The sequence below is a fragment of the Cryptomeria japonica genome, chromosome 3 (assembly GCF_030272615.1).
Source record: "Cryptomeria japonica chromosome 3, Sugi_1.0, whole genome shotgun sequence".
NCBI classification, from domain to species: domain Eukaryota; kingdom Viridiplantae; phylum Streptophyta; class Pinopsida; order Cupressales; family Cupressaceae; genus Cryptomeria; species Cryptomeria japonica.
The window spans coordinates 557,946,887-557,959,798 of record NC_081407.1 but is presented as its reverse complement, the minus strand read 5'-3'; the positions used below and the strand labels follow the sequence as shown (position 1 = coordinate 557,959,798).

Genomic DNA, 12,912 nt, shown 5'->3' with positions numbered 1-12,912 from the left:
TTCATTGTGCCAACTGTTGTCAACAGTCTGCTGATGAAATGATAATTTTAGGAAATTTTTTTTATTATCGTGTATATTTTTGTCTTCTGATCAGTATGATTTGAGGAAATCTGAAAAATAAATAAATCATTCAAAGCAGATTTTACAAGAAGTACCTTATCAAAGTTCAAAATTGTACAACGCTTTTGTATCAGTAGTTTAAACAACTTATTTCTTCTCGGTAAATTGTATTGTGATCCCTCAACAATTAAAATAGCACTAGCAAATACTATTTCACCTGTTTGGACATTTTATTCTAAGAAAAAGTATATAATCTGTATAATCCAGTTTTTGATTTTAATTGTCTATAATATATATACCATTCTAAGCTAATCATATTATTTTGAATCTAGGATACACTACAAGTGGTATCTTCAGAATTGTTCAACCATGTACCAAGAAATTTGTAATGTCATACTCAAAGAAGCAACCTCTAGCCCCATCTCCATTACCTTCCGAGGATGAATCTCTAATAGAGGATAGAAAGATTGAAGAGGTTCTAAGAGAACCTTTTGAACAAGAGGAGGGAATTCTTCCAGCACAGGATGATGAGTACGATGGTGTAATTGTTGATCCAAACAATCTACCTTATGATGTTAATGATTTCATTTCTTCACTAAAGGTGTCATTGTCTAAATGGAGGAAACAGGTGAATCTTGTTTCCTAAATAATTCGCCGTGCTTTTTTATGTTTCCTTAGTATAAATAAGTTATTTTCTTTATTAAGGTAAACAAACGTAGTGAATGCCTAGTTTTTACTTTATATACTCTTTCCAAAAGATTTTAAAAAGTTCTTTAATATGCATTCAGAAATATCTATGCAATTTTTATCTTACATTATCTGAATACTTAGCCATCTCATTTTTTTCCTCATACGATTTCTAGAATCAAATTCATTGATGGTAATATAGAATTAGTATCACAATACAAGTGCACTTATAGGACACAAGTTGTTAAAATCTAGCTAGTATTGAAGAAGTGAAGCTTATTTCCTAAACAAGGCACTCTTTTAAGTTACCTTACCAACATGGTTTACTATTTTGTTTATAGTTTTCTCTAACATGCAAGGAAATAAAGCTAGTAAATGTCCATTCTTGACTTTATTTATTGCTTCTAAAAGTTTTTTAAAAGTTCTATAATTTGCATTTCGAAATGTGGTTGCATGCAACATTTTAGTTTATTATAATATTTGGACATCTTTTATGCCTTGTTGAATTTATATTTAAATTTGTTGATGGGAAAGTAGAATTTGATCACTTAAAGGATGTGGTTTGTTAAAATCTAGTTAGCATTCAAAAAATTAACATGAAAAGTTTGTAAAGGTTATGTAGGAACTATAGAAAAATATAAATAATTTTGATGCTAATCTTTGTCAAGTTTGCAAAACTTGTCGTATTGTGCCCACTTACTATATTTGTCTACTTTTGGGATTAAGATTGACATACTAAGCCATAGAGTGTTGAGTCCCTACATGTTTTTAGGAATAGGTTTATAAATAGAGGGCTTTGTACCACCTATATCTATAAAATGATTTGTCATATCATTTATTCTATTCTAATTCTCTATTGAAGATATCATGGCTGCAAAGGAGGACAGAGCATGATCAAACCCCTTGGATGTTGGTGTGACTGATACACAAGTTGATATTGTGGCTGCATCATTAACAAGGACATATCTTAGATGCCTGCGTATGACCTGCGATACAACTATAGATTTAGGGACAAATGATGTAACCCCTCTGAGCTATAGACTTATAATCATAGAAATAGGATTTGGACTTGGCATGGACTCGGCAAGGGCGACTCAACTTGGGACTCGAGATGGCAAAAAAACTTGACATAGACTCGGCAGGACTCGACAAAGTGAAAAACCCAAGAAATTTAGAGATTTTTAAGGATTTAAAACTTGTTTCATGCACCCTTTATTAAATAAACCTTAAAGACACAATAACATCATCAAATAGAAGCTAATTTGATCACATAAACAATTATGTATCGATCACATAAGTATAAACACAAATTGTAGCTGAAGGAAATAGCAAACTTAGATATATAAATATTGTCACATGTATACAAAACTCATGGAATATGAAATCCATGACATCAAATGTTCCACTCAAATATTGAAGCAACAAGTACAAGTCTATGGCTTAGAGGAGCTTGCATCCTTCCTACGAAGGTGTGTAAGGTAGGCTCTGGATAATTCAACAGCCATAGTCTTTGTCTGTGACTCCATGCCACCCTCACCAACATAAGTTGTGCTTGTGTCTTCTCGTGTTCTAACCTCCTTTGCCATGGCTATAGCCTCAGCCTCTCTATTTGCTTGGTCGACCCAATCTAGGTCCTCGTCACTAAAGACAGGACCAATAGCCTGAGTGATCCACTCAAATTCTAGATTGACTTCCTCTAGCATGATCGGGGTGGATTCATGGTCCAAAACCTGTCTCTGTCTAAGGTGGAGGTTGTAATGAACAAAGACTATATCATTCAACCTCTCCTCAGACGGTCTATTGCGCCTCTTGGAGTGTATGTGCTCAAACATACTCCAATTGCGCTCACAACTGGAAGCACTGTATGGTTGGCTCAAAATGCGAATGGCTATCCATTGAAGATTTGATGCTTTAGGACCAAACATCTGCCACCATCTATTTGAGATGAGACAAATAAATTAAATAAGTATGTCCAATAAAAAATAAAAAGTCATTAGACAAAGAAAACTATAAATTTTAAAACAATCAAATAAAAAAGTACCTAGTTGCAAAGAATGTGGTCAATTGCATGTCTAGCTGCATCATGTACCTCCTTGTTCCAAACCATGCTTTCAAGCGATTGTTGGGCACCAGGTTTGGTGCGTGGCTCAAATTATGAATCCATCCTAGATTTATGAATTCTTGGACCAATCTAATACTCCCACTGTCACTGACAGAAGCACTAGCACTGGCAATATGACGATATGGAGGCATGGAAGAAGTCTCTCCAACACAACCAATACTTGCCAACTCCTCCCTTTGCCTCTTCTTCATTTCCTTTTGTGCTTCAAATGTTTCTAGTTGCACCCAGGTCACCCGGCTCGGGACTCACCGAGTTTTGGCGAGTTCCTGAACTCTACTTATAATTTTAGTTTGTATATTATTTTTGATGCTATGAATTTCTTAATCAATGACTTTTATATACACTTGACAAATATATACATCTAAAAATGTTTTCCTTAAGCCAAAATCTGCTTTTATACTCATGTGATTGATGTATACTTGTGTATGCAACCAAAGTAGCTTTTGTTTGATTAGTTTATTGTGTCTTTGAAGTTTATTTATTGAAGGGAGCATAATACAAGTTTTAAGTCCTTAAAAGTATCAATATTTATCGTTTTTTTAATTTGTAGTCTCTTTGTTGAGCCTTGGACAATTTTGAGTTCGGTTATTAAATCGGCTTATTGAGTCTAGGTCGAGTCCAAGTCTTGTAACTGTGATAAAAAATATCATGTTTCCACTTGTTTGTTGCACTATTTGGTAATTTCCAGCTCTAGATTGAATGCCAAATCTTATTAGAGACACCTAGACTCACATTTTTGCCTTCTCTTTGGTTGTTCTCACAACATTGCAATTTTTGTTTTAAATTTATGGAGCTTCTCAAACAAACTTATAACTTCCTTTGTTTCTCTTCACGCTCTTGCTATTTGGCAAGGTATCAACATTTTTCCCTTGACAATGTCATTGCTTGAATTGCCTAGAGCAACTCAAATAACTCTTGTGTAGGATTGTGCAAATGCACACCAAGCATGTAGTAATTCACTCGATGTTCTCAAGAACGTATCTATACCTCACACTATTCGATTATTTGAGTTTCTTTTGTGAAAGTTGCTGGATGGCTAGATGCTTGTATTGGTGGTACATGTTTGGATACTAAAGTCTTTGCAAGCCTAGATGGAGCAATTAGAAGAGAAAAAATAATATACCACTTGATGTAAAATTTGGTGTCTCAAAGATCTTGCTTAGTATTGATCTACCCCAAATGAATTAACTAAAGCTGTAAAAAGTTGCCAAATTTGGAAGGTCATCACACTTCATGGGGGATTGTAACAAGTTTTTTTGGGTACTAGAATGTGTAAATTAATGCCCTCCTATTGCATTGTAAAACATGATCTCTCAATCAAGTAGATTTGCTAGTTCACAAATTCTTATGTGGGTCAAATTTTTGTTTATAAATTGCTTCTGCCTTGTGCCCTATGTATGTAATGAAATCAATTCAAAAGTTTCAATTTTGATCTATGTTCTATTCATTCTCTGTGTTTGATTCTTCTATGGTGTAGGTGTACTATTGTGTTGCTTGGTTTGATGATCCTTAATTGGTAACTGTTGGTGTGTTTTTTATGCATGTGCAACTCAGAATAAAATACCTAGAGATATCCTATTCTCTCTTGATCAAAATCTTCTATGTGCTAAATAGACGGACTTTGTGATCACAAAGACGACTCTAAGGCTCCAGATTCATGTGGATAGTCTTAGTTGGTTCGTTGTGATATGCTGGTAATCTCAAGGGGGACTTACACAATTGTTTGAGGAGTGAATCAATCAAAGGATTCTGCTAATTGCTGATGCTTGTAACTTTCTTCTTTTTTGGAATGATTTTGCAATAAGCTCTCTACTAAGACTAAAAAAAAAAGGCAAAAGGATGAGGGTTTAGGAAGATAATTCTAATCCTAAGCTAATCCTATGAACTCTGGAGATGGAAATTGCAAAAGTGGAATCAAAACCAATTCTTGCTTCGTCAAATTCAACAACTACACAAGAATGGTGCAATCTTCTATGGAATTTCAAAAGATTTTCATATTACCAATATTCACCAACATTTTGAACAATGAATATAGTAATAGAAGATAAAATTCTTTTACTGGTTCAGGCTAACTTTGCACGATAACTAGAAATTATCCAATTATCAAAAGTATGAACACTCCATTCCGCATAAAGCAATTTCTATCAAATCCTTCATTCAATCTAATAACTTGGAAATAAATCCTACTCTATTGAGAGCCGAGAAGCCACGCTAACTTGCAAAAGTAGACAAGATTCACCAACAATTGAACAATGAACTATGTCTTAGCACTTAAGAAGTATCACTACAACAATTTGTCAAAAATCTCTCTCTTTACAAATGATAGGAGGGTTGTTTATATAGGCAGCCCATTACAAAGCAATGGCCTAGATTGATCCAGGATCAATGGCCAAGATTGATAGATAAAACCCTAATTAGGGTCAACCGCAGAAAAAACTCCTTTTGGCCAATGAGAAAATTGCAGTTTTGGATAACCAATGAGAAAATATCTTCCACTTCTTGAGTTTGGTTCATTGCACTTGGACATGTCTGACTTGTAACCCTTGGATTGGTTGACTGGTGATTGGGATGCCACCTCAGCTTGCCTTGTAGATTTGATTCCCCATCACGAAGAAGTGTTGATATCTTACTCTTGGATTTCCTTAAATTCAAGATGATTAGAACATTTTCTTCATTGAACTTATTGCTCCTTGGTGTGGAATCATTTGTGTTCACCATCATTCTAAGGTTTTCTTTATGTTCGAACTAATCATCATCTTCACTTTGATCCTGTGCTTCAATGACAAGTTCTTTCTTTTGATTTTCGATTTCCAAAAGAAATCCAAGGTCGATGTAGAGCCTTTCATCCTTGTATGACTTAATCTTCTTGAATGTCTTGATGAAGTGAAAGTCCTTTGTTCTATTCATCTTTGGATTCCATCTTGAAGTGTGAATGTTGTCCTTTGTGGAATCATCTTCCCAACCGTTTCCTTTGTTTCATTGGCACCTTTCTGGAAATCCCCTCCTTGAGCTGACATTTACTATCTGAAAACATGAAAAGTTTCTAAGTTAGGGAAATAGGCATGATGTCCACATGACAAGTTTCAAAAGATGACTCTGATCTTATGATTAAACTTTCAAAATCAGACCCAAAATCAGACTAAGTAAAGTCTGAAAAACGAAAATCAGAGCTAGAACAACTTGGAATTTATGGAATTTATGCCTGATTATGAATTTGGAAACGAAATTCAGACTTAGGATCATTCTGGAAATTGAAATCAGACTTGGAAAATCCTCTTGAAGTCATGAAATTGAGTCTGATTTGAATTTTAGGAATGAGCATCAGACTTGAAAAAGTTTCTAGAAACTAAAATCAGACTTGAAAATTATGAAATTTGTAAAACAAAGTCTGATTTCTGCCTCCAAGACTGAAAAAAAACACAGAATAGTGACCCCGTTCTTCTGATGAAATTTGGAAGATTTGAAGGAAACCGTCTGTGCAGGTCTAAGAATCATATTTTTAGAATAAAAGAAGGAATTTTGGAGTCCAAAATCTGAGAATTCTGCCTTGAAAAAGCTTCAGACCTGCAAGAATTGAAGAAAAATTCTCAAAGAAAAAGCTTCTGATTTGTCTTCGAATGTGTGAGTTCTTCCTTGAAATTATTCTGAGCCTGCAATTACACCTTAAAAATCTACTTCACAACTTGGAAGAAACTCTTGAAGGAGTTCGAATTCTTAAATGTGAGAAGAAAGTTGTGAATAGTGAATTGCCAAAGTCTAAGTTTATAGGAAGTTTGAACTTGGCTTGTATTGTTTTTTTTGCTTTAAAGAGTTTTATTGGCAATGTATGTAGTCACATTCTAGGCCTTGAATCGAATTTCTCCTGTGTTTTTTTTTGTTTTTGTGTTTTAAAACTTGTGGCAATTTCTTTGTTTGCTTCCTTCTAGAAGCCTTCCTTTTTGAGCGAACTTTGCTTTATTCACTTTATTTCCAGGCTTAGCCTTGTTTTATTCCTTTTTCTTTTCTTTCAAATTTTAAACACATGACTTGGGCAAACTTTTACATGTGCTAGCTTTAATACTTTACCAAATTTCCCCATATGGCTTGGGCGAATTGTTTTGTTTCCATCCTTTTTGCTTTATTCATCTTGCCAAACCTTTTTCATTTAGGCGAATTTTAGCTTTTCGTGTTTCATCCTTGTGCTTTATTCATTTTTACCTTGTCAAAATCTATCCTTCTCAAGTTGGACGAATTCTACCAAGTGCCTTGGCTTTTGTGTTTTATTCCATATCACCTTCACACTGGGCGAATTGCTTCCTTGCTTTATTCCCTTTCTACCCTTAGGGCGGACTTTGCAAGTGTCTATGCAAGATTTACCATGAGGTAGGGCAGACTTTGCAAGTGTCCAAGGAACTTCTCATCACCTAGAGGGCGGACTTGGCTAATGCACAAGGAAGTGTATGCCTCCCTAGGGCAGACTTGATCATGAAATGGGGAACTTTCTTCACTGCCCAAGGCGAACTTTGCTAGTTGATGAGGAACATTTGCCATGTCTTAACACTTAACCAAAATTTTGACCTTTTCCTCTCCAAGTGCTTATACTTAATCATCTTTATTACCCCTTCTTGGGCGGACTTTGCACATGGCCAAGGAAGTTTTCAATCATGCTTGGGCGGACTTTGCATGTGCACATGTATGATTGCCCACCTAGAGAGGGCGGACTTTGCACATGTCTACGTATAATTTGGCATAGGGAGAGCGGACTTTGCATAGGGTCATGTATAATTGCCAGCCTACCATGGGCGGACTTTGCACAATGCCACGCAATGTTTCATTTGCCATGATCTTCAATTAAAATTTTTCCTCTTTTCAGGCGACCTCCATGATTTGAACAAAGGAATTTCTTGATTTTGGTTTCAGACTTAGCCATTTCTTCCAGATCTTCAACTTAGCTTTCTAGGGACACATCTTCTAGATTCAAAAACTATTTCACAATTGGTGCATTTTGGATGAATTCTTGTGACTTGACACTTCTCTTGAACTTGAAACCATCCATGATCAAAAAAGCAAAAAGAAACTTTCTATTTCTAGAAAAAAGCAGGCTGAAAAAGCAGATTTCCGGATTGGCCCCAAAATGCCAAAAAACAAAACTTTCTAAATTTAGAAAAAAACAATTTTTTTTTTTTCCTAAACAAACCAAGTTGTCAAAATTGACCCCAAGAAATTGCGATTTCACTCCTTCGACCTATCTGAGCCCACCTGTAGCATCAAAACATTGTTTTGACCATTGCTTCACTTTTCTGACTTTGGTGACTTTCAAATTTTGAAACCTTGACTCATTTGTAGAGACAAGAAAAATCAGAGACAATGCTAAGACGCCAAAACCCTAACCTAAAAAGCCAAAAAAGGGGTCCCCATTTGTAATGGGGTGATGTGTGAAAATGTCACAACTGGTTCTTGAACCTTGACTTGCATCAATGTGTGTGTGTGTATACTATATGTATGTATACATGTATTTGTATGTCAATATATATATATATATATGTGGATGTGTCTGTGTATGAATGTATATGTAGACATGTATGTATGTAGTTCCTCTAACAATACTTAAACCAAACACACACACATGTATGTATTTATATGTATGTATACATATCTATATCTATATATGTATGTATGTATATATGTGTGTACATATGTATGTATGTAGTAGACATGTATGTATGCAGTTCCTCTAACAATACTTAAACCAATCTTGGTTTCATATCTTGATCTTCATCAACCTACCATGGCTCCTCAAGAACCACACACACACACACAAATATATATATATATGTAATATGTGTGTGTGTATTTATGTATATATATGTAGACTTCTATGTATATAGTTCCTCCAACAATACTTAAGTAGAAACCAATCTTGGTTTCACATCTTGATCTTCATCAACTTGCCTTGGCCACTCAAAAACCATATATATGTTGCGACATGTATGCATGTATATATATGTATATGTATATAAATGTGTGTGTGTGGTTCCTCTAACACTTCTTAAACCAATCTTGGTTTCACATCTTGATCTTCATTAGTCTACCTTGGCTCCTCAAGAACCACATCCTATCAAGTTTCTAGAATATCCTTGTTATCAATCTTTTTCTATTCATGAGGTTTAATTCACCATGCACAATCATACTAGGAAAACTTGCTAGGACCTGCAAATCAAAATCTGCAATGTTTCACATTGATCAAACTTGTGCACCAAATCTCTATCAGGTAATTGCTCAGTCTGCACCAAGTCCACTAAAAAACTCACCAAGTTTCAAAACGAACTCAAGTTTTAAGCATGGTCTCACCTATGGAAAAAAATAAGAAAGCCCAGGTATTAAAACAGTAAAAGTGTTCATTTTGTCTTCCAGAGGTGCAAATAGAGTTAAGAGGAGTGATTGGAAAGCATTTTATAAGATTGAATTGAGTTTTGAATTCATTTTACAAAGATATGTATTCCTTTTTTTTTCGAATTCAAATGTCAAAGGTTGAAAACTTAGGTGTTATGTTGCCCAATTTTTTTCCTTTTTTCATTTTCCAACCTTGCCTTCCAGTGTTGCATTCTCTTTTATCTTAAAATTTTTTTCCACTTTTAAATATCTTAAAAAAAATAGTATAAAGAGTCAAATTCCAAGCCTTACTAATTTTTTTATTTTTCCATACAAAATCAGAAATGACAAGTTCAATGCAATGTAGTGGTAGGAAAGACCCTACATGGAAGCGTGGTATGGTAGATGAGACCAAGGGTTTCATGAACTACAATTTTTGCGAGTTTCCTATGAGAGGAGGAATCAATAGTCTAAAATATTATCTATCTCAAATAGTTGGACATTGTGTGAAGGCATGTCCTCATGTGTCCAATGAATTGAGTGGAGAAATGGATGCCCTACTTACTAGCTATGATATGAAGAAAATGGAAAGGAAGAGGACAAGGGAAGCATTGGAAACAATGATGAGTTCCAATCTTGATTCATCTATAGATTCTTTTATTGGCCCATGCATTTGGCATTCGATTCTTTTACAAAGTTCTAGTGGGTTTCCTTCCTTACATTTCTTTGTTTCTCACAATGTTCCAAGAACACAACGTTTACTTAAACTTACCACTTGGTAAAGGAGAAACACAATGAGGATAGGATATACCCTTCAATGTGGCAAACAACCCATATTGGGAAGGGTTGATAAATGCATTGAAATTTTACCAATAAGTTACAAGGCTAGGGGTAACATCACCTGTGGAAAACTAGTATAAACTATCAATTTTCAAGGAGATGACCTGTTGCAAATGAAAATTTCCTTAGTGCATTGTCCAACTGAGTTTGTTGTCAAATCCCTTGTCTCAGGAGTACCTCAAGATTATTTTCTCTATTAATAGACATAAATCTCAGAATTGTTTCACCTTGTATTTTTCAAGATGTTGGTATTTCAAGACTAGTTACCCTTGTATCCAGTTTGCTCCATTTTTTCAGTCTCTGTGGTGTTTTCCACCATGATAAATTTCTACTGTTATTATATGTAATTTGGAGTCCCACTGACCTACTTTGTTTATTGGTGGATATAAGGTAAGTTCTTTCTATGTGGTTCAAAATTTTGCACCGAGTTATATTTTTGAAGTGTTTTAAAAAAAAATGTGTATATGATCAATTTCTCACCCTTGAATGGAAACTATGTTTTACTTTAGTTTGTTAGATACCAACACCTACTTTTTGTAACTTTGTTTAGAAATACTTTTAGAAATGTCACAAGTGTTTAATAGAGATTCCTCATGCATAAGAGGTGCGATTACTAGACAGAAAATGCCATGCCTCCTTTTTTGGGTAATAATAATTAATGATATCTTTTTTAAGTTGGGCCTAGTCACTTTTATTTTTGGGGCATCTTAAATAATATTATTTTAATAAATAAAAAGAATATTTTTAAAAAAATGCTTAAATATAAAAAGCATTTTTAATTCTTGGAGGGAAAATAAAATAAAAATTAAAGAAAAAAGAGATTTGGAAGGCTTGAGAAAGGGAACTATAAAAGGTGCACCGTTGCTCATTCATTATCATTCAAGTTAACATTTTTACATCCAGTTTTCAGATTTGAGCAGTTTCTTCAATCTGGGAGATCCAAGGTTGAAAATCTTCGCTTTATTTAAAGTTTGAGAGCATGAAAATCTTTGTGGATTACACATTTGGGAACAAGTATGAAAACCCATGTTTCTCATTTTGGCTGATTCCATCCGCAGATCACAATTGTGCTTATTTGTGAGGATTTGAACACATTATTAGCTGGCATAGTGATGCTATACTGTTTTCACAAGTAAGTGTCATAGTTTGTTGTCAAAGCATGATTGAAATTTGAGGGTTACTAGGTGGATTTCCAGAATTGTGATGAATTTTCCAGTATCAACTATAGGACAGATATGAGTTATTTACAACATCATAGTTGTGCACCATCATTGGAAGGATGAAATCAGTTATTTAGGGTAGAAATTCAGCTGTCCAGCTATTGCTTTTATACTTCTTCAGCCATCATTGATAAGAAAACAGTCATTTAGGTGAGGTGCTACCTTGCAAGAGGGAGAATTCAGAATCATTTGCATGTTGAAGGTGTTTTCAAGGCAAATCAGACCTTAATCAGCGAATGTTCATGAGTTACCAACTTGCTGTACTATCTGATTAGGCTGTTGTACCATTCTAGAGTTGGTTTCTGTGATTGGTGAGAAGGCTCAGCAGTAACACCAGCATTTTCAGTTATTACCAGCATTTCTGATAGCATTTCTAGTCATTATTGCCATATTAGGAGCAGTCATACAACAGGATAACCCTCAGCGAATTCCGTACGAAAGGCCATACAACCATGTTTGTGAGTGATTTTTCTAATTAAAATATCATTTCTGGCTTATAAATTTCTAATCAGATTTTGGGAAAGTACATAAATCCTCTTGAGGGTTTTTCAGTGAGATTGTCATACCTATGTTTTCAATTTTGTGAATTCTGATTTTATATGCAAATTAGGATTTGGAATTGGTGATCAATTGGCCATTGGCTGTTTGGTTTCAATTTATTTCATAAAAACGAAAAAGTTGCATAAAATATTTTGCATTAGGGGCATTACAATGATATTAGAGCCTTGATCTTGCTAGCCTTCAAGGTCAAAAATTAACATTTGAGTGCATATTTACAGTGGACACGAGTGAAAGACAAGTGAGGGGAGAGAACATGGATTATCTACCTAGTTCTTACCAAAGGAGGAAAATTGATGCAGGAGCAGCCATGGTGGATGGGAGATTCAAATTCGAATTTGGCATATTTTTCCTCAAATTTAGAACCCAAATGTTACCAAATAGGAGTTTTGATAGTTATGGTGGCTAAATGCAAGTTTCAACATTCGTTTGAGGATTCCCATTTTTAGATTTTTGGGAAGTTTGAGAAGAAGAAGGGGAAGAAGAAGAAATTGCAGGTTGAAGGTTAAGAAGCTAGTTTGCAGCTGAATGCAGACTTGAAGCTAATTATTTTTCCTGAGTAGTTCTTATTTGTTATATGCTGATTTATATCAGTTTTGTATCATATTTTGAAGTGATAATGAAGTATATAAAGCTGCCATACTTTGTATTTTTCAGATTTTAAGTCAAATCATTAGTGATTTGTATTTGTGGTTTTGGTTGGGATTTTTTTTTCCTTCATCAAAGACATAGATCCTATACAAGCTTTTAAGAACTCTCTTTTGGAGCAGTTTATTATCAACTATAAAGCTCTAGATTCATTTAACAAAATGCAACAAGAAGATCTTGTTCAAAGGGCATTATTAGAGCATAAATGTGAAAGAGAGGAGTGAAAGCTTCTTGCCTTTGTTGAATATGACAAAAAGTTTGATATTTATAAATATTATGTTACCTATGAAGAATTCTAGGAGACATTCGAAGAAAATAGAATAGAAAGAAGGAAGGAGTGGATGAAGAAAGAATCAAAACCATAAGAAGAGGCTAAGGAAGGGATTGGGAAGCAAAAGGAACTATCGGATTTAGAGCCACAAGGCA

At 34.6% G+C, this 12,912-nt stretch overlaps 1 protein-coding gene across 1 annotated transcript in view; it reads left to right on the top strand.

The window, feature by feature from the left end:
- The window catches only part of LOC131029903 (nudix hydrolase 10), a 172,139-nt gene that overhangs the window by 63,832 nt on the left and 95,395 nt on the right, over nt 1–12,912 (top strand). Inside the window, exon 3 of the mRNA XM_057960574.2 lies at nt 393–688. Within this exon, the coding sequence (XP_057816557.1) occupies nt 393–688 (296 nt within the window). The remainder of the gene's footprint in view (nt 1–392; nt 689–12,912) is intronic.